Source organism: Pelobates fuscus, chromosome 5 (assembly GCF_036172605.1).
Source record: "Pelobates fuscus isolate aPelFus1 chromosome 5, aPelFus1.pri, whole genome shotgun sequence".
NCBI lineage: Eukaryota > Metazoa > Chordata > Amphibia > Anura > Pelobatidae > Pelobates > Pelobates fuscus.
This window is the reverse complement of record NC_086321.1, coordinates 87507587-87533729: the sequence shown is the minus strand read 5'-3', so window position 1 is coordinate 87533729 and position 26143 is coordinate 87507587. Positions and strand designations below refer to the sequence as shown.

The following is a 26143-nucleotide window of genomic DNA, read 5'->3' as shown; positions in this document are numbered from 1 at the left end:
CCTTCACAGGCCCGAGGAAAGATTTGTGCATGCCGAACAGCCTCCTCGACATTAGCAGAGCGTTGCCATGGTAACCTGCGTCAAGGCTTGGTAATACCGGCACTCACGAGAGAGAGATAGAGAAGCATGGTCTGTACCCTGCGGAGGTACAGACCGAATAACCTGCCGAAAGGACTACCAGGGATGATCATCAGCATGCTCTCCTCTTCCCCAGCAAGATAATAAGATAAGAGCGAGAGGGAGTGGAATATATTCCATATTATTATCCATATATTAATGATTATATTAATTAAGCAGCCATCCTGCTCTCTATTAACCCACTACACCCCTTGCCATCTTACCCCCCTATTAACCCACTACAACCCCTGCCATCCTGCTTCCTATCAACCCACTATACCCCCTGCCACCCTGCTTCCTATTATCCCACTACACCCCCTGCCATCTTACTCCCTATTAACACACTACACCCCCTGCCACCCTGCTCCCTATTAACCCACTCTACCCCCCTGCCATCCTGCTTCCTATTAACCCACTGCACCCCTTGCCATCTTACCCCTATTAACCCACTACACCACTTGCCATCCCACTCCCTATCAACCCACTATACTCCCAGCCATCCCGCTCCCTATTAACCCACTATATCCCCTGCCATCCTGCTACCTATTAACCCACTACACCAGTGGTGTATCCTGGTTTTGTGCTGCCCTAGGCAGGACAAAACTCAGGCACTCCCCTCCCCCCCCCCCCCCCCCCGCACCACCCCCACCCAATCCTTCCCCCCGCCCCGCATTCTAAATACACACACAGACATTCACTGACAGATACGCATACACTAGCTAACAGAAACACACACTCGCTAACAGAAACACACACTCACTAACAGACACACACTCACTAGCAGACACACACTAACAGACACACACACTCACTAGCAGACACACACACTCACTAGCAGACACACACACACACTAGCAGACACACACACACTCACTAACAGACACACACACTCACAGGCAAACACACTAACAGAAACACACACACATTAACAGACACACACACTAACAGACACACACACTCACTCACTAGCAGACACAAACTAGCAGACACATACTCACTAACATACACACACACACTCACAGGCAAACACACACACTAACAGACACACACAGTCAGACACACACACACACACACACACACACACACTAGCAGACACACACACACACACACTCACTAACAGACACACACACACTCACAGGCAAACACTAACAGATACACACACACATTAACAGACACACACTAACAGACACACTCACACTCACTAACAGACACACACTTACAGACACACACACACACACTAACAGACACACACACACACACTAACAGACAAAAACACTAACAGACATACACAATAACAGGCATACACAATAACAGACATACACACACACACTCACTCACATTAACACATTTTTTTTTAAATTTATTTAAACACCCCCCAGCCTCCTTACCTTTGGGAATGCTGGGGGGGTCTCTTCCTCCCTGGTGGTCCAGTGGCTGCTGGGCGGGCGGCACTGGCGGGCGGGCGGCTGGTGAGGGAGCACTTCCTCTGAGCTGTCTGCTAGGCTCCCTCGCACTCCGCAGAGTGAGGCTGGGAGGCGGAGCCGGAATATAACATATTCATATGTCATATTCCGGCTCCCAGCCTCACTCTGCGGGCGGCGCGCGAGGGAGCTGAGCAGAGAGCTCAGGGGAAGTGCTCCCTCGCCAGCCGCCCGCCCACCAGTGCCGCCCGCCAGCCCAGCATGTCAGTTAGCTGCAAGGCTAACAAGGCATTTGCCCTGGGCATTTGGGAGCAGCGTTTTTTGCCGCCCCCTGGAAAATGCCGCCCAAGGCAAATGCCTTGTTTGCCTCGCGGCTAAAACGTCCCTGCACTACACCCCCGCCATCCTGCTCCCTATTAACCCACTACAACCCCTGCCGTCTTACCCCTATTAACCCACTACTGCTCCTGCCAGTAACACATTGCACTACCTGCACTTACACACAATACACTCTCTATACCTCTTATTCACACACCCATACTCACACACACTACACACATACTCTATACCCCTTTAAATACACACACTACATCCCCTGCACACACATACACACAGTACACAAACTCTATACCCCCTAAACATACACTACAATCCCTGCACTCACGTTCTGTACCCCCTATAAACACACACTACACCCCCTGCACATACACACTACTCACTCTATATCCCTTATACACACCACCACCCCCATGCATTCACACACACACACACACTATACACTACTTTATATACGCATGCACACACTAAAGCTCCTAGATACACACACAAATAACACGCATGCTTTTTCGCCCCGCCCCTCACAGTGGGTTGCTCTGCCATTAACTGCCCGTGCTGAATTTTCGTCCCAGTCCGGCCCTGATCTCAGCCAATCCAATGCTTTCCTGTAGGCTACCACGTAGGCATGAATCAATGCATCTCTATGAGGAGCGCTCAGCATCTCCATGGAGAGAGTGGAGACGCTGAACATCACTGCTGCACACTGTGCAGCACTGACCCAGGAAGCACCTCTAGTTGCCACCTGAGTGACTGTGCATAGAGGTGTAACTAACCAGCAATGTAAACACTGCGTTTTATTCTCTGAAAAGGCAGTGTTTACGTTAAAATGCCTGCAGGGACATGCGATAGACACAAGAGCAAGTATATATCAAGCTGTAGTTGCTCTGGTGACTATAGTGTCCCTTTAATCATTATAATGTACACTATTCTTATTATTATTTTTTTTAATAGAGTTCATATTTTATATACATTTCCTGTTAAGAAAGTGCCCTAAGTAGACCTTTCTCAGTTCCATTCCAAGAATTATGATACGAGTTTGCCTAAATGGCACGACATCCTCTGTTGACTATTCTTGTCACTCAGCACACTTCCTACACATTCTCATAATTCCCTGAAGGCTTAGCTCTTTGTTCTAGTAAGTAAATTAAATGTCTTGTTATAACCAAAATGCAATTCTCTGCTGGGAAACTAAATGACTACTATATTTTAAATAAAATGATTGACTGCCAGTTTTAATTGTTAGTTATAATCAATAATTAGAATGATTTTATAAAACTAATTAAATGTTATCAGTATGTTCCCTAAAGCAGTGTGCTGGCCATTTAATTTTGATTTGGATTTATTACCATTTACGTTCAGCTGTTAAACCCAAAGCAAATTATCTGCAAAGTGGAATTGGTTTTAAAGGGACTGTAACACATAAACCGTATAATGATGCCATATAGGAGATGTATATCAAAAATTCTAAGTTACTGGTGCAGGAGTCAAATATTTGTAATTAAACGTGAAAGCAAATGAAAAAAATTCTATTATAACGTTATAAGAACATTCTATAATAATTATTCTTAGTTTTGAAATCTTTTTAATAATAAGCAGGACATTCACAGATGTCACAATGTGCATATCTTTGTTTAAAGGGAAAATTAAAATAAATAAAAAATAATAATAAAAAGAACAACATAACAGAAAATAAAAACAGAAATGGGTATATTCTTGTAACGGAACGCCTGGCACCCTGACTGGATACCTCCGTTGACAGATGCTCCTAGTGCTTCCCGAGGGCTCCAAGACACCATAACCACCGCAGACCCCATGAACCACTGCAGCTTGGTTGGAGTCTCGCCATCTTCCATCCACTCTGGACCCAAGACCAGGGCCCAGCTTCCAGTAGGAAAACCTCTCTTAAATCCAGAGAGCAGGAACAGGAACAAGCTCTTACCAGAGTTAGTGATTATACCCTGGGGAGTATAGTGATTATAGCAATCCCCAGAGTGTAGTTCTCCAATCTCCCAAACATGAGCCAAAACTTCATGAAGGTACAAGATAATCTGTTTAATGGTGGCCACAGCTTGGCCTTTTATGCAGGTCCTCCAGCAAGGGATACTCCCACAGGGACCTTGGGGAGGACTGGAATACAATTACAGTAGCCAATCAACATACAATACAATGTGAACCACTCCCACAGAAACAGTAAAAATCCCTCCCCTCTATCCTGGAGATAATTGGCTTAAGTGGCTGTAATAAACTTAATTATCTCCAGGTACAGAAATATCTCTAAGTTACAACTGCAACAAAACACATTAAAAATACATAACTTATATTCCACAGTACAGTTACCCCACATATCCCCGGATAGCTTGGATCTGAGCGCTCAATATATCCGAACAGCGCTCAGATCCCATGAACATAGTAGAATCGCCATAGGGTTCAAGTGTTTTCACCGACCGTTTGGCAGAAATCTGTCCATAATTAAGTCCATGGCTTTTAGCTATCAGGGTCGGTCTATTTTCAATGTTAAAAGTGCACTGTAGTACAAGGAAGGGTGAGGTCAGACAATAGCAAGGGCTGATGGGAGATTGAGGAGGGGCAAAGCAGCCGGTTTAAACTGGTCTGGCAGTGTGCCTGGGACAACGCCCTGCTGGGGAAACAAAAGGACAGGAAAAAGGGGGAGAGGAAGAGGTGCATTTTTCCATGGAAGTCACTTTTTAACATGTCTTTTTGTAGGGCCCATAGTCTTTGGACAATAGGCTGGCAAGCAGGCCTCTCCAAATTCCAGTGATGAAGGTGCTTTTGTCACAGTTCTCTTTTACAAAGCATTTCAAGGCAAAGTAAATAAGGTCTACAGTTGAAAAGACATCAGGGTGCCAAATTTGGATTGCCCACTTTCAAGAGGTTTGTATTATTAAACTATGGTGGAGTTGGCCGCTACAACCCTGGATGTAAAGTGGATTTATTTTGGATTGAATAAAACTATCCAGTGAGTTAATATAACATTGCCAGGTGAGAAGATTTTTTTTCATGCTTTTGTTTAATGAGGCTTCTATCCAATCCATATGAAATAGGAAGGACATTTCTGTGGAGAGCAGCGATAGTGGAGGGAGGGAATGTTCCAGTGTCGTAATATACTTTTTCGTGCCAAGATCATGTGGGCCAGTTTAGAAACATAATTTGATTCTTCCATTGTTACCCCAATATTTCCAGTAATGGAGATATACAGAAGGCTCTACGCAATAGTTGAGTTATATAATTTTTAACTTGTCTCCAGAATGTCCAAATCTCCACACATCCCCAGATACAGTGATAAAGGTCTGCTTCAACGGTCCCACATTTCAAACAGCTAGCCGAATCCCTCAATTTTAGAGATAATTGTGTTTGGGAATAATAAGCATGATGTGCAATCTTTACGCATGATGTGCGTAAAAAGCCTGACTGTATAACCAAGTGGTCCAAGCTAGGCCTAATTTGGGAATAAAGTGAGTTAATTGAGTAAGATGAAGAAGCAGGTTGTGTGAGTGGGGAATCTATAGAATTATTCCAGTCTACCGAACTGAAATTTGGAAGTACAGTGCCTATCAAGCTGTACGTCTGTAGGTATGTGAAAACGGGAACATTAAGGTTAAGAAATTTGTGTTCAATTTGCTGAGCTATTCAATAACGTTGGTAGATGTAGTTACCTAGAAATCCATTTTGGAATTTGAAATACGAGCGTGATAGAATATCCGGGAACATAGAGTGACGTGCACATAATGCACAAAAGAATCGCCCAAATCAATGGGAGGAAACATCCCGAGGTCGAACAAGATGGATTGGATTGCTGCCAACCATTGACACGGCATATTGGCCGAGAGTGAAAACCATAAGGAATTAACTGTGAAAATGCATTCGAGAAGGCGGTATAAAAGGAGGGAAGTGTATTGATTTTTTAAATATGAACCTGGAAGAAGACTAAGGTGTGCTTGTTTAGCTGATTTTAAACTTACATGATTTTATTTTCTTCTTTAAATAAATTATATTCACTTACTTTTAATTGGCTGCTATTTATGTTCTATTACATGATTGTACACCTAAATGTATGGGAGCTACAAAATAAATATATGGATAGTGAAACCTGCACATCTAAATAGAGCTCATATTGTGGCCTTTTAAATACAGTTGCAAGAAAAAGTATGTAAACCCTTTGGAATGATATGGATTTCTGCACAAATTGGTCATAAAATGTGATCTGATCATCATCTAAGTCACAACAATAGACAATCACAGTCTGCTTAAACTAATAACACACAAAGAATGAAATGTTGCCATGTTTTTATTGAACACACCATGTAAACATTCACAGTGCAGGTGGAGAAAGTATGTGAACCCCTAGACTAATGACATCTCCAAGAGCTAATTGGAGTGAGATATCAGCCAACTGGAGTCCAATCAAGGAGATGAGATTGGAGGTGTTGGTTACAGCTGCCCTGCCCTATAAAAAACACACACCAGTTCTGGGTTTGCTTTTCACAAGAAGCATTGCCTGATGTAAATGATGCCTCGCACAAAAGAGCTCTCAGAAGACCTACAATTAAGAATTGTTGACTTGCATAAAGCTGGAAAGGGTTATAAAAGTATCTCCAAAAGCATTGCTGTTCATCAGTCCACGGTAAGACAAATTGTCTGTAAATGGAGAAAGTTCAGCACTGCTGCTACTCTCCCTAGGAGTGGCCGTCCTGTAAAGATGACTGCAAGAGCATAGTGCAGACTGCTCAATGAGGTGAAGAAGAATCCTAGAGTGTCAGCTAAAGACTTACAAAAGTCACTGGCAAACGCTAACATCCCTGTTAGCGAATCTACAATACGTAAAACACTAAACAAGAATGGATTTCATGGGAGGATACCACAGAGGAAGCCACTGCTGTCCAAACAAACATTGCTGCACATTTACAGTTTGCACAAGAGCACCTGGATGTTCCACAGCAGTACTGGCAAAATATTCTGTGGACAGATGAAACCAAAGTTGAGTTGTTTGGAAGAAACACACAACACTATGTGTTGCGAAAAAGAGGCACAGCACACCAACTTTAAAACCTCATCCCAACTGTGAAGTATGGTGGTGGAGGCATCATGGTTTGGGGCTGCTTTGCTGCGTCAGGGCCTGGACGGATTGCTATCATCGAAGGAAAAATGAATTCCCACGTCTATCAAGACATTTTGCAGGAGAACATAAGGCCATCTGTCTACCAGCTGAAGCTCAACAGAAGATGGGTGTTGCAACAGGACAATGACCCAAAGCATAGAAGTAAATCAACAACAGAATGGCTTTAACAGAAGAAAATACGCCTTCTGAAGTGGCCCAGTCAGAGTCCTGACCTTAACCCGATTGAGATGCTGTGGCATGACCTCAAGAAAGCAATTCACACCAGACATCCCAAGAATATTGCTGAACTGAAACAGTTCTGTAAAGAGGAATGGTCAAGAATTACTCCTGACCGTTGTGCACGTCTGATCTGCAACTACAGGAAACGTTTGGTTGAAGTTATTGCTGCCAAAGGAGGTTCAACCAGTTATTAAATCCAAGGGTTCACATACTTTTTCCACCTGCACTGTGAATGTTTACATGGTGTGTTCAATAAAAACATGGCAACATTTCATTATTTGTGTGTTATTAGTTTAAGCAGACTGTGATTGTCTATTGTTGTGACTTAGATGATGATCAGATCACATTTTATGACCAATTTGTGCAGAAATCCATATTATTCCAAAGGGTTCACATACTTTTTCTTGAAACTGTATTTAAGAGCCACAATATGAGCTCTATTTAGATGTGCAGGTTTCACTATCCATATACTTATTTTGTAGCTCCCATACATTTAGGTGTACAATCATGTAATAGAACATAAATAGCAGCCAATTAAAAGTAAGTGAATATAATTTATATAAAGAAGAAAATAAAATCATGTAAGTTTAAAATCAGCTAAACAAGCACACCTTAGTCTTCTTCCAGGTTCATATTTCAAAAATCAATACACTTCCCTCCTTTTATACCGCCTTCTCGAATGCATTTTCACAGTTAATTCCTTATGGTTTTCACTCTCGGCCAATATGCCGTGTCAATGGTTGGCAGCAATCCAATCCATCTTGTTCGACCTCGGGATGTTTCCTCCCATTGATTTGGGCGATTCTTTTGTGCATTATGTGCACGTCACTCTATGTTCCCGGATATTCTATCACGCTCGTATTTCAAATTCCAAAATGGATTTCTAGGTAACTACGTCTACCAACATTATTGAATAGCTCAGCAAATTGAACACAAATTTCTTAACCTTAATGTTCCCGTTTTCACATACCTACAGACGTACAGCTTGATAGGCACTGTACTTCCAAATTTCAGTTCGGTAGACTGGAATCATTCTATAGATTCCCCACTCACACAACCCGCTTCTTCATCTTACTCAATTAACTCCCTTTATTCCCAAATTAGGCCTAGCTTGGACCACTTGGTTATACAGTCAGGCTTTTTACGCTGGATAACATATTTCCAACATTAACTCATGAGGTGCTCAAAGCAACAACTGTCAAACTGCTCAAAATAATCCCATCAGCTTCCCAACAGGAAATGCATTTGAAGATTGCACATCATGCTTATTATTCCCAAACACAATTATCTCTAAAATTGAGGGATTCGGCTAGCTGTTTGAAATGTGGGACCGTTGGAGCAGACCTTTATCACTGTATCTGGGGATGTGTGGAGATTTGGACATTCTGGAGACAAGTTAAAAATTATATAACTCAACTATTGCGTAGAGCCTTCTGTATATCTCCATTACTGGAAATATTGGGGTAACAATGGAAGAATCAAATTATGTTTCTAAACTGGCCCACATGATCTTGGCATATGATCTTGGCACGGAAAAGTATATCACGACACTGGAACATTCCCTCCCTCCACTATCGCTGCTCTCCACAGAAATTTCCTTCCTATTCCATATGGATTGGATAGAAGCCTCATTAAACAAAAGCATGAAAAAAAATCTTCTCACCTGGCAATGTTATATTAACTCACTGGATAGTTTTATTCAATCCAAAATAAATCCACTTTACATCCATGGTTGTAGCGGCCAACTCCACCATAGTTTAATAATACAAACCTCTTGAAAGTGGGCAATCCAAATTTGGCGCCCTGATGTCTTTTCAACTGTAGGGTTCACATAATTGTTCTTGCAACTGTAGGTGAGTTAAACCATTAAACCTGATTACACAATATGACAGCATACTATGCTACGAGAAGGTCTCTTTTATTTATTTTAGTCTAAGATTAAAAGTTATACATTGGAAAATGTGTATCTTCGTACAAATCACGGAGGGTATCATTTATGGACTTTGTGTGTATAAAGAGTTTCCCTATCCATCCCCCCAACAAAAGACATTAGTTTTGAAGAATTCTAATAGTTTTTGTTTGCTTTTTCCAGTAAGAAAGATTCTTGAAATTGTTTAGCCTCAACATAAGCTTATTTTTTGTTTTGCATCAGCCGATGTGGCCATATATGCCAAATGGGCATTTGCAAAATCAGTATTACATTTTTTATATTAATTGTTCCCTTGTTTTCTATAAAATGATACATATGCTATTATCTGACCTTGTACTACTGCTTGCCAGAATAGCATTGGGTCATCCAGAGGCATAACTAGAAACCACTGGGCTCCGCTGCCAAAATTACCCTGGGGCCCCTTCATGTGTCTCCTTTCCTCCCCAGCCCCTCCTTGTGTCTCTTTTCCACCCAGCCCCTCCATGTGTTTATTTTATCCCCATGTGTCTCCTTTTCCACACCAGCCCTTCCATGTGTTTCCTTTCTTCCCCAAGCCACTCCTTTCACCTTCTATGTGTGTCTTCCCCATCCACCTCACATCCATGTAGCCCCTAGAGCAGGCATAGGCAACCTTCGGCATTCCAGATGTTTTGGACTACACCTCCCATGATGCTTTACCAACATTATGGGGGATGTAGTCCACAACATCTGGAGTGCCGAAGGTTGCCTATCCCAGCCCTAGAGTGATGGCTCGGTCACAGCTGCGACCACTAGAGGTATGCCACTGGGTCATCTATATGGTCCAAGTTGTTGTCCATGTAATTGGCATGGGCTCATACCAACATATTCCTAAAGGAATCTTGTTTTGTTAGATAATTTTGGAACCGCCACTGTGGAGTAAAAGCGAGGGGTGGACCAAGATTTACAACCAAGACAATTGATGCATTGTCTGAGACTAAAATGTTATGTATTTCTGCTGTATTATATTAGGCACCAACTAAGGGGAAACCAAAAAAGAAATCAATCCTGGATGTTGTGGGCTCTAGGTGTCTGTGTGTAATTTCTGATGTTAATGTTTCGAATCCTCCAGATATATGTGAGGTAACGGCTTCTCTGAAATTGAAGAAGGCCCTTGTACTCCTGAGAGTGAGACGACAGAGCAGTGTCTGACCTATCCACCCGACCATTCATCACTGCCTTCAAATCTCCTCCTATGATTATTTTAGAACCTGCAAAAGGAATCAAAAGATTTTTAAAAATGGGAAAATTTAAATTATTCAGGGCGTAAATATTGGCTAGGGTATAATGAACATTTTCTAGGGTATTATCTAGACTGAGGTATCGCCTCTCTGGATCTATAATTTGTTCATGAATGGCTGGGGTAGTTCATTTATTAAGTAATATAGCTACTCCTCTTGAGTTCAAATGATAAGGGGCTCAAATACATGTATGTATCTATCTTGTCTTAAGGGTAGAGGTTGGATTTTTTTCCAGTGGGTTACCTGAAGGAGCACCACTTGGGGGGATTCAGGAGTTAGGACAATATTAGCTTACATTTAACTGGGGAGTTAAGACCGTTCACATGCCAGAACAAACACTTTAGCCCATGATGCATGACTGGTATTGACGTTGATGCTGGTGAGATGTTAACCTGTGTCAGTAGGGTAAGCTGTTAGATGGTCTTAAGAGATAAAACTAAATGGAATGGCTATTAAATGGAATGTGCTAAACTTGCACGATGAGGGCATCTGAGAAAAACTTATCCAATGACACCCTGGACCCAAAGAAAATAACCAGGTCGCTATTAAAATTAATAGTGGAATGCAAAGTCTATTACAGCCTGAGGACCAAACTACTGCAGTAGCATCTCCTACTGTTGTTCCTACCCCTGTGGCAGACATGGAGACACCCACCATCCCCCTGTTCACATGACACCCCCATCCGGTTGACAGATATTGTTGTGGGGGTGGGGGTATCACAGCTATAATATGAAACTTGTATGAGTGAAAGAAAAATGAAACAGAATGCTTTTTGCGAGGATTCCATAGGCCAGGATCTCTATTTCCAAACATGAAAATAGAGGTTTATATGATGTTATGAGGATGTATATATCAGACGTTAAACTGGATAATTGTCCATGTAGCTGCATTGCCATTACACTGCGTCGTTACAACCTTTCTTCTTTTGTAACTTTATTTTTATCGCAAGACAAGTAATAAACACAATCAGCAATGGCCAAATGTTTAACTCCATTCTGATTTAATTTAAGTCTTATACTGCGAATCTGCAAGTGCTATGAAATAATCCTTGTTTTTATTTTGCCACATCAAATACTGTTTCTGTTAAATATATATTTATATTCATTTTTTGTTTCCTTCAGTCCAGATGCCAACTGGTCAAGTCTGCCAGGGAGTCAAGAAGTCAATGTCTCTACCTTCGAATTCTTTACAGATTGGAACTAACCTGTCACCATTAATCATCTCTAAGACTCAGAGTCACTCACTTTGCTCTTTTCTACCTGTTCTAAGAAGAGAGCCTCTGAGATCAACACGTGTTCTCCCAGCCATTCCAAGCCAGAGAGGAAACAATGCAACAGAAAGCCTTATTCAATCTCCAAACAAATCAGAAACCAATGACTAGTTTGTGGTCGGAGAATGAGATATTGTCACTGTATGTCTTGTGTGTCATTGAGCAAAGCAAGCATCGGCTTGAGAAATTTATATTTAAATCTCTAAAGATGAGGACATAGTTTAGGTTTTTGCTATTTTTTTTAAGGTAATCATTTTTATAAGGTATTATTTTGTGATCCCTCCATGCCAAAAATACAAGAAACTATTGCAGATGTGGCTTTTAAAGAGAATGATATAAATTACATTTATGCATATTAAATTATTATTATTTTTTACTTCCACATTGTAATTTAGTACTGTTAAATAAAAAATGGGAAAAAAAGAATAAAGAAAAGTAAACTTCATACAATATTTGATTATTTTACCTGATTGAGAAAAGAAGTGAGATCAGTGAGAGACACCAGAGACAAATATTCTATCCACTGGGGCTTATTTATTAAAGTAAAACTCAAGCAATGTTGAGAAAAAGTAAAAACACTTTGAGACAATATCCATAGAAACCAAAATATGTTTTGGATTTATTTTTATTGATTTATTCTGAAAATCATTATTATTGGGATTTATATAATTCCAACATATTCTGGATCACTTTACAATATTATAAAAAGCATAATTTAACAGTAAATTAATGAGGCAATTACTAACTGTTACAGGAACATAGATTGATGAGGACTCTGCTCGAAAGAACTCATAATCATTATTATAATTGGTCTTTACATGGCTCCGACATATTCTGTAGCACTCATTTAATATTATTATATTGGGGATTAAGACAAACTATTACAAATGTTAACACAGGTTTATGAGGAAACCACCTGAATGAGCTTACAATCTAGAGAAGACAGAGAATAAGAACACAAAAGGTAAAACAATGTAATGATTAAGAAAACACTGAGCGTGTGGGAGAGCAGAAGAACTCGAAAGTAAGATGGTCAAGTGGTCTGAGAAGCCATTAATTATGTTAGAAGAGAGAAATGGTTAAAGGGTTACTACAACAACAACAAATGTGTCCTGGTTCCCTGGCCCACCCCTGTCAGTAGTAAATAAAAAAAAATTAAGAATAAAGCAAAAATGTACTTGTAATCCTGTGCATAGGCGTGCGCAGCCTATTGCATTAGGGTGTGCACCCTAAAGCACAAACACACGCCGCATGTGTAATATATATATATATATATACACATACACTGCTGTGTGTGTGTGTGCTGTGTGAGGGTGGCGTGAGGGTGCTGTTAGTGTGTGTCTGAGGGTGCTGTTAGTGTGATGTGTGTGTGAGGGTGCTGGTAGTGTGCTATGTGGGTGAGGGTGTTTGTGTGGGTGCTGTTTGTGTGTGAGGGTGCTGGTAGTGTGCTGTGTGTGAGGGTGTTTGTGTGTTTGTTAGGGTCCTGTTACTGTGCTGTGTGTGTGAGGGTGCTATTTGTGTGATGTGTGTGGGTGTCGTGTATTTGTGAGGGTGCTGTTTGTGTGTGTGTGGGGGTGTTTGTGAGGGTGCTGTTAGTGTGCTGTGTGTGAGGGTGTTGCGTGTTTGTAAAGGTGCTGTGTGTGTTTGTGAGGGTGCGGTTAGTGTACTGTGTGTGTGAGCGTGCTGTATGTGTCTAGGTGCTGTGTGTGGGGGGGCTGTATGTTTGGAGGGATTGTGGAGGTGGGGGCAGATTAGTAAATATCCCCCCTCCCTACCTTATGTAGGGAGAGGGGATCCTTGCTGCCATGCGCCATCCCTTGTGGTCCAGTGGAGAGTGAACTCTAGCCTGCGGAGCTAGAGTTAACTCTCGCGAGATCTGAGTGTTGCCGTGGCAATCTCAGATCTTGTGAGAGGAACCTGGCAGAGCTGCTGTCTAGAGCTCCCCGGGTCCTCTCCTGCCTCCCTCCATGTTGCTGTGGGTTGGTGAGGTAGATCTTTGATCTCCCCGCCAGCCCATGGAGGCTAAGAGCAGAGCCGGCACTCAGATAGTGCCGTCTCTGCGTGAGCCGACAGGGGAGATCCGGAGATCTCCGGAGAAGTCCTGGGGAATAAAGTGTGGGAACTCTTTTCCCACCCCCAAAAAAATAATATTCACGTGTGTGTGTGTGTGTGTGTGTGTGTGTATATATATATATATATATATATATATATACTGACACACATACACAGACACACACATATATATACACGCGTGCACACACATACTCCCACACACTCACATACAGACACACACACATACACTCACAGACACACACACATACACTCACAGACACACACACATTCACAGACACACACACACTCAGACAGACAGACACACTTACAGACACACACACATACATTCACAGACACATACACACTCAGACAGACACACATACACACACACACACTCAGACAGACAGACACACTTACAGACACACACACATACATTCACAGACACATACACACTCAGACAAACACACATACACACACACACACTCAGACAGACAGACACACTTACAGACACACACACATACATTCACAGACACACACACACTCAGACAGACACACTTACAGACACACACACATACATTCACAGACACATACACACACACACTCAGACAGACAGACACACACACATACACTCACAGACACACACACACACTCAGACAGACACACATACATTCACAGACACACACACACACACACACATACATTCACAGACACATACACACACACACACTCAGACAGACAGACACATACACATACATTCACAGGCACACTTACAGACACACACATACAAATTATTTTTCTTTTAATAAAAAAATGTCCACCCAGCCTCCCTACCTGGAGTGCTGGCGTGGGCTTGTCCCTGGGGTCCAGTGGGTCGGGTGCCTGCGTCCATCTCAGACGCGGTGAGGGAGCTGTGTGCTCTCTGCTCCCTCTCACCGCGCGGGCTGTCTGCTGTAGCTGGGAGCCGGAATATGACGTCATATTCCGGCTCCGGCATCAGCAAACGGCGAGCAGGGGGGGGGGTTGATCACCTCTTGCCCCCCCCCCCCCCCCATGACAGGGGGAACATGGGGTCGGAAGGGGGCATTTGGGGGGCACTGAGTGCCTGCAGGAACAGCGTTCCTGCTCAAATAAAAGTGCAGGAACGCTGTTCCTGCAGGACTCAATACATAGGCGCACCCCGTGCGCACGCCTATGATCCTGTGTCAAGGCTAAGTTCTCGCAGCAGCCAAATACGTTTCTAGTGATGTTCCTATCCTTTCCTGGAGAGTGTGGGATGTCAAGGAGAATGGGCTGAGGGGAGGACTTGTGCAGTACATAGGGGTGGTGATCTGTCACCAATCTGCTGTGCGTGCTGACAATGATGATGCAGGAGGTGGAGTTACATCTCCAGAAGGAAAAGGCTATTTCTCTGTATGTACAGCAATTCATAGTGCAACATTACAGGTATAGACTCCAGGCACCATGGCCGCTTCAATTCACTGAAATGGATGTAGTGTTCAAAGTAATCTGTTAAGGAAAGACAATTACCTCGGTAGAGCATAGACGTTCCTGAACAGAGAGGGTGGTCTGAGAGGGTGAGGCAGCTGTTCCATAGGAATTAATGTGCCCTTGAAAAATCCTGCAGGTGAGAGTTGGCAGTACTGTGTGCAAATAGAGGAGAAGGTCAGTGGCAGAGTGGAGTACATATGAATAAGTGAAGAACAAATGCAATGGGGGAAGAGTTGTAAAAGCTTTGTAGGTAAGTGTTAAAGTTACACTCCTAACATCATAACCACTACCATTATGCTGTAGTGGGTATTGTGCAAGGACTGCCATGACATCCACGATTGTAAGTAGTCAAACCGTTTGACCACTTACGTAAAGTCCACTGCATTCTTCCCCACCTCCTCTAACTCTTGATTAGAAGATTGTTAGCTCTCCTGAGCTAGGCTGTGCAGTGGGCTAGTTGATCAGTCTCAGCCAATAAGCCAGGCCTTGCTCTGCTAGGAGAGCTTCATTTTCTCAGAAAATGTGCCTGGCAGAAAAGTTAAAGGGTTACTACAACCACCATAACCACTTCAGTGATTTGAAGTGGTCATGGTGGTAAGAGTCTGTATGTGCATTGTTTAGCTTGAAACAGTGCACATACAGAGATATCTGTAATTGTGTGCTGGGGCCTAGTTTCTCCACCAGCACATGTGACATTGGCCACCCAGTACTCTGTTCCAGGCTCCTTAAAGGACCACTCTAGGCACCCAGACCACTTCAGCTTAATGAGGTGGTCTGGGTGCCAGGTCCTTCTAGGGTTAACCCATTTTTTCATAAACATAGCAGTTTCAGAGAAACTGCTATGTTTATGAATGGGTTAAGCCTTCCCCCTATGTCCTCTAGTGGCTGTCTCACTGACAGCCGCTAGAGGCGCTTGCGTGATTCTCACTGTGAAAATCACAGTGAGAGCACGCAAGCGTCCATAGGAAAGCATTATGAATGCTTTCCTATGTGACCGGCTGAATGCGCGCGCAGCTCTTGCCGCGCGTGCGCATTCAGCCGACGGGGAGGATCGGAGGAGGAGAGCAGGAGGAGATCTCTCCGCCCAGCGCTGGAAAAAGGTAAGATTTAACCCCTTTCCCCTTTCCAGAGCCGGGCGGGAGGGGGTCCCTGAGGGTGGGAGCACCCTCAGGGCACTCTAGTGCCAGGAAAACGAGTATGCTTTCCTGGCACTAGAGTGGTCCTTTAATGTCACTTCTGTGCATCAAAAATATCTTTAGTCAGTGCGCACTGTACACTGTAGACAGACATGGTAATCTTCCTCTTACAGTCAAAGCGCCTGCAAGGGGAATATTGCTATTCCCCCCACATCCAGGCCACAATCTGCTCCCTCCATTGCACATTTGAGTCTTTTTTTTTTTTTTTAAATGCCCTTTGCCTCCTCCTTCCTGTAGATAAAATTCAACAAATAAAATATACATGCACATTCAAAAAATGTTCTAGATTGTTTAGTCCCTTTGTATACGTTAATCAGCCATATATTTCCCAAAGTGCTGTCTGTACTCCACAATCATAGTATAAACACATAAGCTGCTCTTTAGTTTTCTCGTGCTGAGAACATTTTCAGCAAGCAAACAACGTTTATCTTGGCCATTCTCCATTTGCACAGTATAAATGTAAATAGATTATTCCAGACATCGTCCAGTGACATGTTTTCACAGCAATTTAGTCAAAGTTTCTCCAGCTCATTAGCAGAAAACCTCATGGATATGCAGGACAATTTTAATCAGCGGTTCATAAGAAACACACTATTTAACTAAAAAGGGTTCAAAGAGGAACAATATGTTTACTTAGCCCCCTCCCAAGCTTTAGTACATGAGTTAACGTTCATATTCCATTGCAAACCCAGAAAGTATTTCTCTGTCAAAGCCGTGTTCACAGTCTCCGTGAAATTACTGCATTATGTTAAACCACACTGTCCAAAAGCCTTTGTGGTCAAAACACTAGGCTGCATTGCTGCAGCCTAGTGATGGAGAAATAACTATATTGTCTTTTCAGACTGTATAGTGCAGATGCCTGGAGCTAGTCTAGTAATTGTGCTTACTGTATGCATACTTTACTTATCTTGTCTATGGTTTTTGGCACAGCTGTGTGTGATAAAAAAAAAAGTATTTTTGCAGGAATACTAATATTTGAAGCTATGTCTGAAGTATAGCTATAAGATATGTGTCTGAATGAAGATAAGGGACACTACAGAGCCTTTAATACATATCACACTATTATACACCCACGTTTCTGTAAAGGATGAGTGAAAGATGCTTTCGTAAATTGAAAGCTTCTTTCAATGAGCAAATAAACAAACCAAAAAAAGTCACGTTTTGTAAACTTACAAATTTGTATAAAATAATTTTGTATGTATTCCAGAATAGCAATGTATATGATCCACCATTGCATATGCATATATTGTTTCAAATAATTGTTGCAATACATTTTTTTAAACAAAAAGAATTGAATAGAGTAGAAATGGATTGAATAATTTCAGCTACGATGAAAAACCTTTTTTTTCCCCCAATTCTTTATTTAGGTATATCACATGATATATTGCATAACACATCAGCTTATCATATCAAGTATCTCCATTCATCCAATTTTAACAATTCTAATTCATATTTACATATTAAGGGTTAATAAGTGTTTAGGGATTTAGAAAAATAATCCTCTCTGTCTCATTAGATATTTTACCTTTAAGCTGAAAGAAGCAAGGTGAATTGTTAGTGTAGGACTAACCTGGAAGGTTTTGCCTTGACGTGGCACGTGAGCTTACACTTGAATGGACATTGGGGTATACTAAAAAAACTCCTGTTATTTAAGTGCATAGAGATTTGGGATAGTGTGCAAGTAACCTTTTTTCTTTAGTTTTTATTGTGTCAACAAGATAGCTGAGATTTCAGCCATAAAACATCTCCTCTGCCTGCCTCTGGTCCAATGAATAAGGACCAGCGTGGTCCAACACGCAAAACTATGTAACATCTACATAGACTATAGAAGATAGACAGAACGTAAACCGGTCCTTAGAATGGCTGGGTTAATACGTTGAAAGACAGAGAATGGTCAATGGAAAGTATTTCAAGGAAGCCAGAAATACACAAGATCGATAAGGAAAGCCAAGTCAGGGAAACCAGAGATAAGAGTAGTCAGGCATAGCCAAAGTCAAAATACCAGGAAGATCAAACAACAAGAACAAGGAAAACGCACTTTTGGGAACCAGGAACTGAAACCATGACAGGGTTAAGGAACTTCAGGGGTTTAAATACCCCTCCTTGTGCTGTGATTGGTCAGAGCTTGGCCTCTGACCCCAGAACGGGCATGTGCGGCGACAATGCCAATACGCAAAAAAAACATCAACTGCCACACCAATCCCCAAAAATATGTGCCATACTCCGAGTCATTCTTACTCAGCACCAGAGACGGAACAACCAGAAATTGTTGCAATAAAGCCACCAGAGGAAACAGATCCCATTATCGGCACCCACAACCCTTTGATCTGTCTCAGTTTGACAAACAACTAACTCCATAACATTCTGTCCAACTGCAACAACCTGAAATTGCTTAGCAGCAAAAACCAGAGAAAACTAACATAAACCAAGACCAAGCAAGACCTAGGAGCAAAGAAAAAGGTACAAAGTGATGTCCATCCCGACATCTAGCCTTTCTCCAGTCACTTCCTCCTCTCCACCATTTGGGGCAGGAAGAAAGCAGTGAAGGAACCAATGGCTCATTTTCGGGTGCAGTCTATTGTTCCAGCTGCCATCATTTCACAGCTGGTCAGATTATAGAGCACTACCAACACCAAACCAACACCACATGAGTTCTGAGACTAATGAAGCAGGCAGTGCATGGAATTCTCAAAAGCATGGTCCTAACCCATTTTTTTTACCGTGTCTCTCTCTCCGCAGGCAAACAGAAAACAAAGCCTCAAGATGTTGAAGATGTCTTAAAAATGTTCCCAAACTGCTTTCTTAAATGCTGAATCAAAGAGAAACATACAATTTTGCACTGCTGTCTTGACAACCATACGTACCAACAGTCATGACCCTTCTCTCTAAAGTGAATCCATATTGTAACAACAGCAATCATTTCTAAAGGGCAAGGGGTCACTATATCCACATATTACTATATTAAATGTGTAATAGCAGATAAAAACCTATAATATGTCCGCTACAACCCAACAGCCCTCATAAAGCAAAAAATGTGCATGATGTTTCTTACAGTTGTCTTGTTGTACCAAATTTAAAATGTCGATACTTTACTATTTCCATAACAACACATGTTTGTGTACTTTTTCACATTGTGCGCTGAAAAATAAAGAATTAAAAAAAAACAAAAAAAAACAAACCTATAATATGGAAATAGGATAAACAACTCAATCATGCCACATATGCAGACAACTAGCCACATAGATTCGACAAGATGTATATATAGATAGATAAAGTACATTGTACTGTTTAAAGGGACACTATAGTCACCTGAACAACTTTAGCTTAATGAAGCAGTTTTGGTGTATAGAACATGCCCCTGCGGCCTCACTGGTCAATCCTCTGCCATTTAGGAGTTAAATCCCTTTGTTTATGAACCCTAGTCACACCTCCCTGCATGTGACTTGCACAGCCTTCCATAAACACTTCCTGTAAAGAGAGCCCTGTTTAGGCTTTCTTTATTGCAAGTTCTGTTTAATTAAGATTTTCTTATCCCCTGCTATGTTAATAGCTTGCTAGACCCTGCAAGAGCCTCCTGTATGTGATTAAAGTTCAATTTAGAGATTGAGATACAATTATTTAAGGTAAATTACATCTGTTTGAAAGTGAAACCAGTTTTTTTTTCATGCAGGCTCTGTCAATCATAGCCAGGGGAGGTGTGGCTAGGGCTGCATAAACAGAAACAAAGTGATTTAACTCCTAAATGACAGTGAATTGAGCAGTGAAATTACAGGGGAATGATCTATACACTAAAACTGCTTTATTCACTGGCTATCTGCCAATGAAAATGGTAAATAGTAGCTAATGTATTTCATTTAGTATTAGTGTATATAAAGTTTATATAAAGCAAGATATCAGATTTCAGTCAATATGTTTTACAGTAAACGATGAGCCCCTTTATATCTGGTTAGGTAAATACTAGTGTCAGTCCTAACATGTTTTGATTCCCAAAGTTGCCGTTTTACTCCATAATTAAAGGGACTCTCCAGTGCCAGGAAAACAAACCGTTTTCCTGGCACTGCAGGTCCCCTCTCCCTCTCACCCCCATCCCAAGTTGCTAAAGGGGTTAAAACCCCTTCAGTGACCTCGGGGGGCGGGGGGATACCTATTGCACATGCGTGGCCGGCGACAGGGGAGACGCACGCACATTAGACCTTCCCATAGGAAAGCATTGAAATTACTTTCAATGCTTTCCTAAGGGTAATTTAGCGACGCTGGAGGTCCTCACAAAAAAAATCTGTGCTATAATCCCGGAAGTGCCCTCTAGTGGCTGTCTGGTAGATAGCCACTAGAGGAGGAGTTAACCCTGCAAGGTAAATATTGCAGTTTATGAAAACTGCAATATTTACAGTTGCAGGGTTAAGGGTAGTGGGAGTTGGCACCCAGACCACTCCAGTGAGTAAAAGTCTAGGAGCTTATGTTGCCTTCTCTATTATATTAAAGGGTTATTCTATCCTTTTCTAACACAGGTCTCCTGAAAAAAAGGCAAAACTTACTAGATATCCAGCCCCGGGCAAAGCTCCCAGCTCTGATCTCAACGCCACTGTCTGATGATATCCCTGCCCTAGCATGGTCCAATCACAGGCGTATCATGCGTGCACTCTGAGCAAGCATAGGGATGGAAGGAGTGTTTAAAAAAATAACTTTTAAAACCAATGCATTTAGTGTGAATTTTGTACAGATAAGTATTTGAACACTGGTACAATCAATCTTTAAGTTCCACTTTAAACATTCTGTCTTTTGGATATAGCCAGAACTTTCAAAAGATTCTTTTTTTTTTTTTTTTTTTTTATTGTGCATAGATAAGAACACAAGCTGGTCTTGCCACAACAGCAGAGACAAGCCTATTCAAGACACAGATTTACAAGACGTTAATGTGGCATTCTGGAAACCAGCACATTTTGTGTTTTTTTGAAAAAGAAAGAACAGCGAACAAACGATTATAGTAAGCCTGCAGTGGAACTAGCTTGTGGGCAAAATTGTTAAGATTGTAGGTAAGCTCGGTAAAGACATTTTAGTAGAGATATATCAGCAGTAGCTAGCTAACACCACTGAGCTGACTATGTAGTTCCTGTGAATAGGTCAAAGGTAGTAACTTATAAACTAAAACTAACAAACTGACAATAAACTAATTTGCATATGCCCACCCAGAATCCTTTGCGGTTGCAACATCGCTGCAGTTTTGGGATTTCTGTGGGAAAAGCAAGTCTTATGGCTTGACTGGTGTGAAGATTTTTGTTTAACATTGTATTAACTATCCACAGACTTCAGGTGGAAGGGGTTTTCAATCACAATTTTTTCCCCACCATAACCTGTTTGGATTTTGCTTCCCAAGCACTACCAAGCCTCAATAAGCAAACCAGTAATCAACCTCATGCTGATGAGTTGCATTAACAACGAAACAGCTGTGCATGAGTAGTTCTCTGGTTTTGCATCTTTTCCTAAATTGTGTTCCAAGCAGTTGTATACTGCAAACACAGATTAAAAGGAATCCATGTTTAAAATGGAATAAGGCAAAAATGTGGTTCTTTGTTAAACTAATTTGCATATGCCCACCCAGAATCCTTTGCGGTTGCAACATCGCTGCAGTTTTGGGATTTCTGTGGGAAAAGCAAGTCTTATGGCTTGACTGGTGTGCAGATTTTTGTTTAACATTGTATTAACTATCAAACTGACAATAACATATTCAAGTATATACAAGCGGTATATTTGTGATGAATACTTTGTTGGTTCTATCAACCTGCTGTTTGTTTTGTTCGAGGTGTTCCCTTCATACTACAGAGCAGGCATGATGTCATACTAGTCTACACCTTGTTATTGACTTTGGCCCTGACTCTGGAACTCTTGACTGGTTAGGAGGTGGGGGGAGGTAAGTGCAACTTTCCTATGGGCGGCTTGTATTTAAAGCCGTTGACATAGCATTAGAAGATGAGCTGATTAACCCCTTAACGCCGTTACGGCGTTCTATGCCGTCGCGGCTTTAAAGGGCTTTAAAGCCGTTGCGGCGGCATAGAACGCCGTAACGGCTTGCAGCCCCAGGAGCAGAGGTGTACTCACCTCCGCCGCGATCCTCTTCTGGGGGGCTGTCTGAGAGCCCAGGCAGCCCCCCTCCGGCAAATGAGGCCCCCGGGGGCCATGTGATCGCTCTCAAAGAGCGATCACATGGCCCCCTATAGCTGGCTATGGATCTGCCAGCAGGGGGACTGTCTAAAATATTAGACAGTCCCCCTGCTGGTAGGTAGTGTAAAAAAAAAAATATTAAAATGTTATAAAATAAATTAAATGCCTTTTTATATATATAATATATGTATATATATTATATATATAATATATATACATATTATATATATGTAACGTCATACGTAATGTATTTTAATATTAATATTAGTATATATATTAATATTAAAATACACTTAGAATGATGTTACATATATATAATATGTATATATATTATATATATAATAGATCTACATATATACTATATATATATACGCATAATTACAATAATAAATAAATTAATTAATTAAATAAATAAATAAAATATTGAAACAAAATATAAAATAAATTATATATTCATATGTAATTTCATTCTAACTGTATATTGTTATTAATATATATATATTGGAAACAGAATACACTTAGAATGACATTCTATATATATCTATCTATATATAAAATACAAATAACCGCAAATATATATATAGAGATAAATACATATAATTACATAAAAGATTACATTAGTATACACGTAGAATTTATATACCTATAAATACATATATATTAAAATTCTACGTGTATATTTAAGTAATTTTTTAACATAATTATGTCATTTGATTAATTAAAATTTGATTGACATGCCTGACAATACAGGGAGAAAGTGCAGAGAATTTAATTCGCAAGCACTATATTAGACCCTGTAACTCTCCAAGACACCATAAAACCTGTACATAGGGGGTACTGTTTTACTCGGGAGACTTCGCTGAACTCAAATATTAGTGTTTAAAACTGGTAAATTGTATTACAACGATGATATTTTAAGTAAAAGTGACGTTTTTTGCATTTTTTACAAACAAACGGCACTTTTATGGACTATATTATTGTTGTAATATATGTTTTACTGTTTTAAAACACTAATATTTGTGTTTAGTGAAATCTCCCGAGAATAACAGTACCCCCCATGTACAGGTTTTATGGTGTTTTGGAAAGTTAGAGAGTCACATATAAGGCTTGCATTCCATTTTTTTGACATTGAAATTTGCCAGATTAGTTATGTTGCCTTTGAGACCGTATGGTAGCCCAGGAATAAGAATTACCCCCATGATGGCATACCATTTGCAAAAGTAGACAACCCAAGGTATTGCAAATGGGGTATGTCCAGTCATTTTTAGTAGCCACTTAGTCACAAACACTGGCCAAATATTAGTTTTTTGCTTTTTTCACACAAAAACAAATATGAACGCTAACTTTGGCCAGTGTTTGTGACTAAGTGGCTACTAAAAAAAACTAAACATACCCCACGTTCAATACCTTGGGTTGTCTACTTTTTCAAATGGTATGCCATTATGGGGGTAATTCTCATTCCTGGGCTACCACACCGTCTCAAAGGTAACATTACTAATCTGGCAAATTTCAATTTGAAAATGGAACGTTCTATATTTGACCCTGTAACTTTCCAAAACACCATAAAACCTGTTAATGGGGGGTACTGTTGTACTTGTGAGACATCGCTGATTACAAATATGTGCATTTTGTTGCAGTAAAACCTAACAGTATTATGACATTTACAGCTAAAATGTGAGGCGGAACTACAAATTAAAAAAAAAAATTAAAATTTCTCACAGTTTTTTTTTATTTTATTCATAATAAATTGTTTCATATACAAATATTTTATATGAAATGAAAGACCTGTTTCTCCTGAACAAAATGATATATAATAAGTATGGGTGCATTTAATATGAAAGAGGGGAACTACGGGTGAACAGACATATAGCGCAAATTCCAGTTTTTGTTTACGTTTTGTTTTGATCAGAACGTGTACTATTGACTCCGTCCTGAAGGGGTTAACTAAAGGATAAGGTTTCCCAAAAGAAAATGTAAAAAACTTTGAACCGCTATCCCACGGGAGCAGCCAATGTGCATATGGCAGTTACCATAGGCGTGCGCACGGGGTGTGCCGGGTGTGCCTAGGCACACCCTAATCCCCGCGGCACGCCTGTGAGTCCTGCAGGAACGCGCGGGAACAATGTTCCCACGCGTTCCTGCAGGCACTCTGCCACCCCCAAATGCCCTCCGAGTTCCCCCCGAGTTCCCCCTGTCATGGGGGGGAGGGCAAGAGGTAATGGACCCCCCCCGCCGGTCTCCATCTCAGCCGCGGCGAGGGAGCTGTGTGCTGTCTGCTTCCTCTCGCGCGCGCCGTTTGCTGATGCCGGAGCCGGAATATGACATCATATTCCGGCTCCCAGCTACAGCAGACAGCCCGTGCGGTGAGAGGAAGCAGACAGCACACAGCTCCCTCGCCGCGGCTGAGATGGAGACCGGCACCCGACCCACTGGACCCCAGGGACAAGTCCACGCCAGCACTCCAGGTAGGGAGGCTGGGTGGACAATTTTTAATTAAAAAAATAATAATTTGTGAGTGTCTCTGTGTATGTGTGTGTGTGTGTGTGTGTGTCTAAGTATGTGTGTGTGTGTGTGTCTAAGTATGTGTGTGTGTGTGTGTGTCTAAGTAAGTCTGTGTGTGTGTCAGGATCGGGACAGGGATCCAACACGCAGAGTACAAACAGTAGCCAGATACGTATACCGGACCTTAGAATGGCCGGACTAACGTAAGTAGTACAGTATTGAATGGTCAAAGACAAGCCGAGGTCGAGGGTAACAGAAGACAGGTAAGCGAGAGACAAGCCGAATCAAGGGTAACAGAGATAAGCAGAGTAAGGTAAACAAGCCGGGTCAAAACCAAAAGGGATAATAGAATACACAAGCACTGAGTGACTAGAACAAGCTAGAACCACGACAGGGCAATGAGCTAATGAAAGAAGCTCTGTTAAATACCCTGTTCAGAGCAGTAACCACGCCTCCAAGGCGTCCTGATTGGTCCTGCAGCAATTGAGTGACAGGTCATTCCGGAGGAGTGTCCTGATGACAACTTCCTGCCTAGATGCTGTAAAAGGCAGTCACTCCCTCGCGGCCGGCCTTGCATGACCGGATAGACCGTGGGGAAGGGAGCCATCAGGCCGTCTGGATGGAGGAACAGCTAAGTCTCTACCTCTTTCGGAGGTAGAGACCACAGGTACCCTGACAGTACCCCCCCTCTCAGATACGCCCACCGGGCGGAATACACCAGGGCGAGAAGGGAATCGAGAGTGAAACGCCCTGCGGAGACGGGGAGCATGCACCTCCTCCTGAGGTACCCAACTTCTCTCCTCAGGACCATAACCCTTCCAATCGACCAGATATTGCAGTTTCCCCCGGGAGATTCGAGAATCAACGATGGAATTGACCACATACTCCTCCTGACCCTCCACCTGAACTGAGCGGGGAGGGGCGATCGTGGAGGAGAACCTGTTACATATTAATGGTTTTAGCAAGGAAACATGAAATGAATTAGGAATGCGTAAGGCATTAAGCAACGCTAAACGATACGCAACTGGGTTAATTTGAGACAGTACCCTGTAAGGTC

The 26143-nt window shown here is 41.7% G+C and overlaps 1 protein-coding gene across 1 annotated transcript in view; it reads left to right on the top strand.

Annotated features, from left to right (window-relative positions):
* Positions 1–12057, top strand: part of ANKRD55 (ankyrin repeat domain 55) — a 121097-nt gene extending 109040 nt beyond the window's left edge. The window contains exon 11 of the mRNA XM_063456902.1: positions 11541–12057. Coding sequence (XP_063312972.1) covers positions 11541–11800 — 260 coding nt within the window. The 3' untranslated portion in view covers positions 11801–12057. The remainder of the gene's footprint in view (positions 1–11540) is intronic.
* The last annotated feature ends 14086 nt before the right edge of the window (positions 12058–26143 follow it).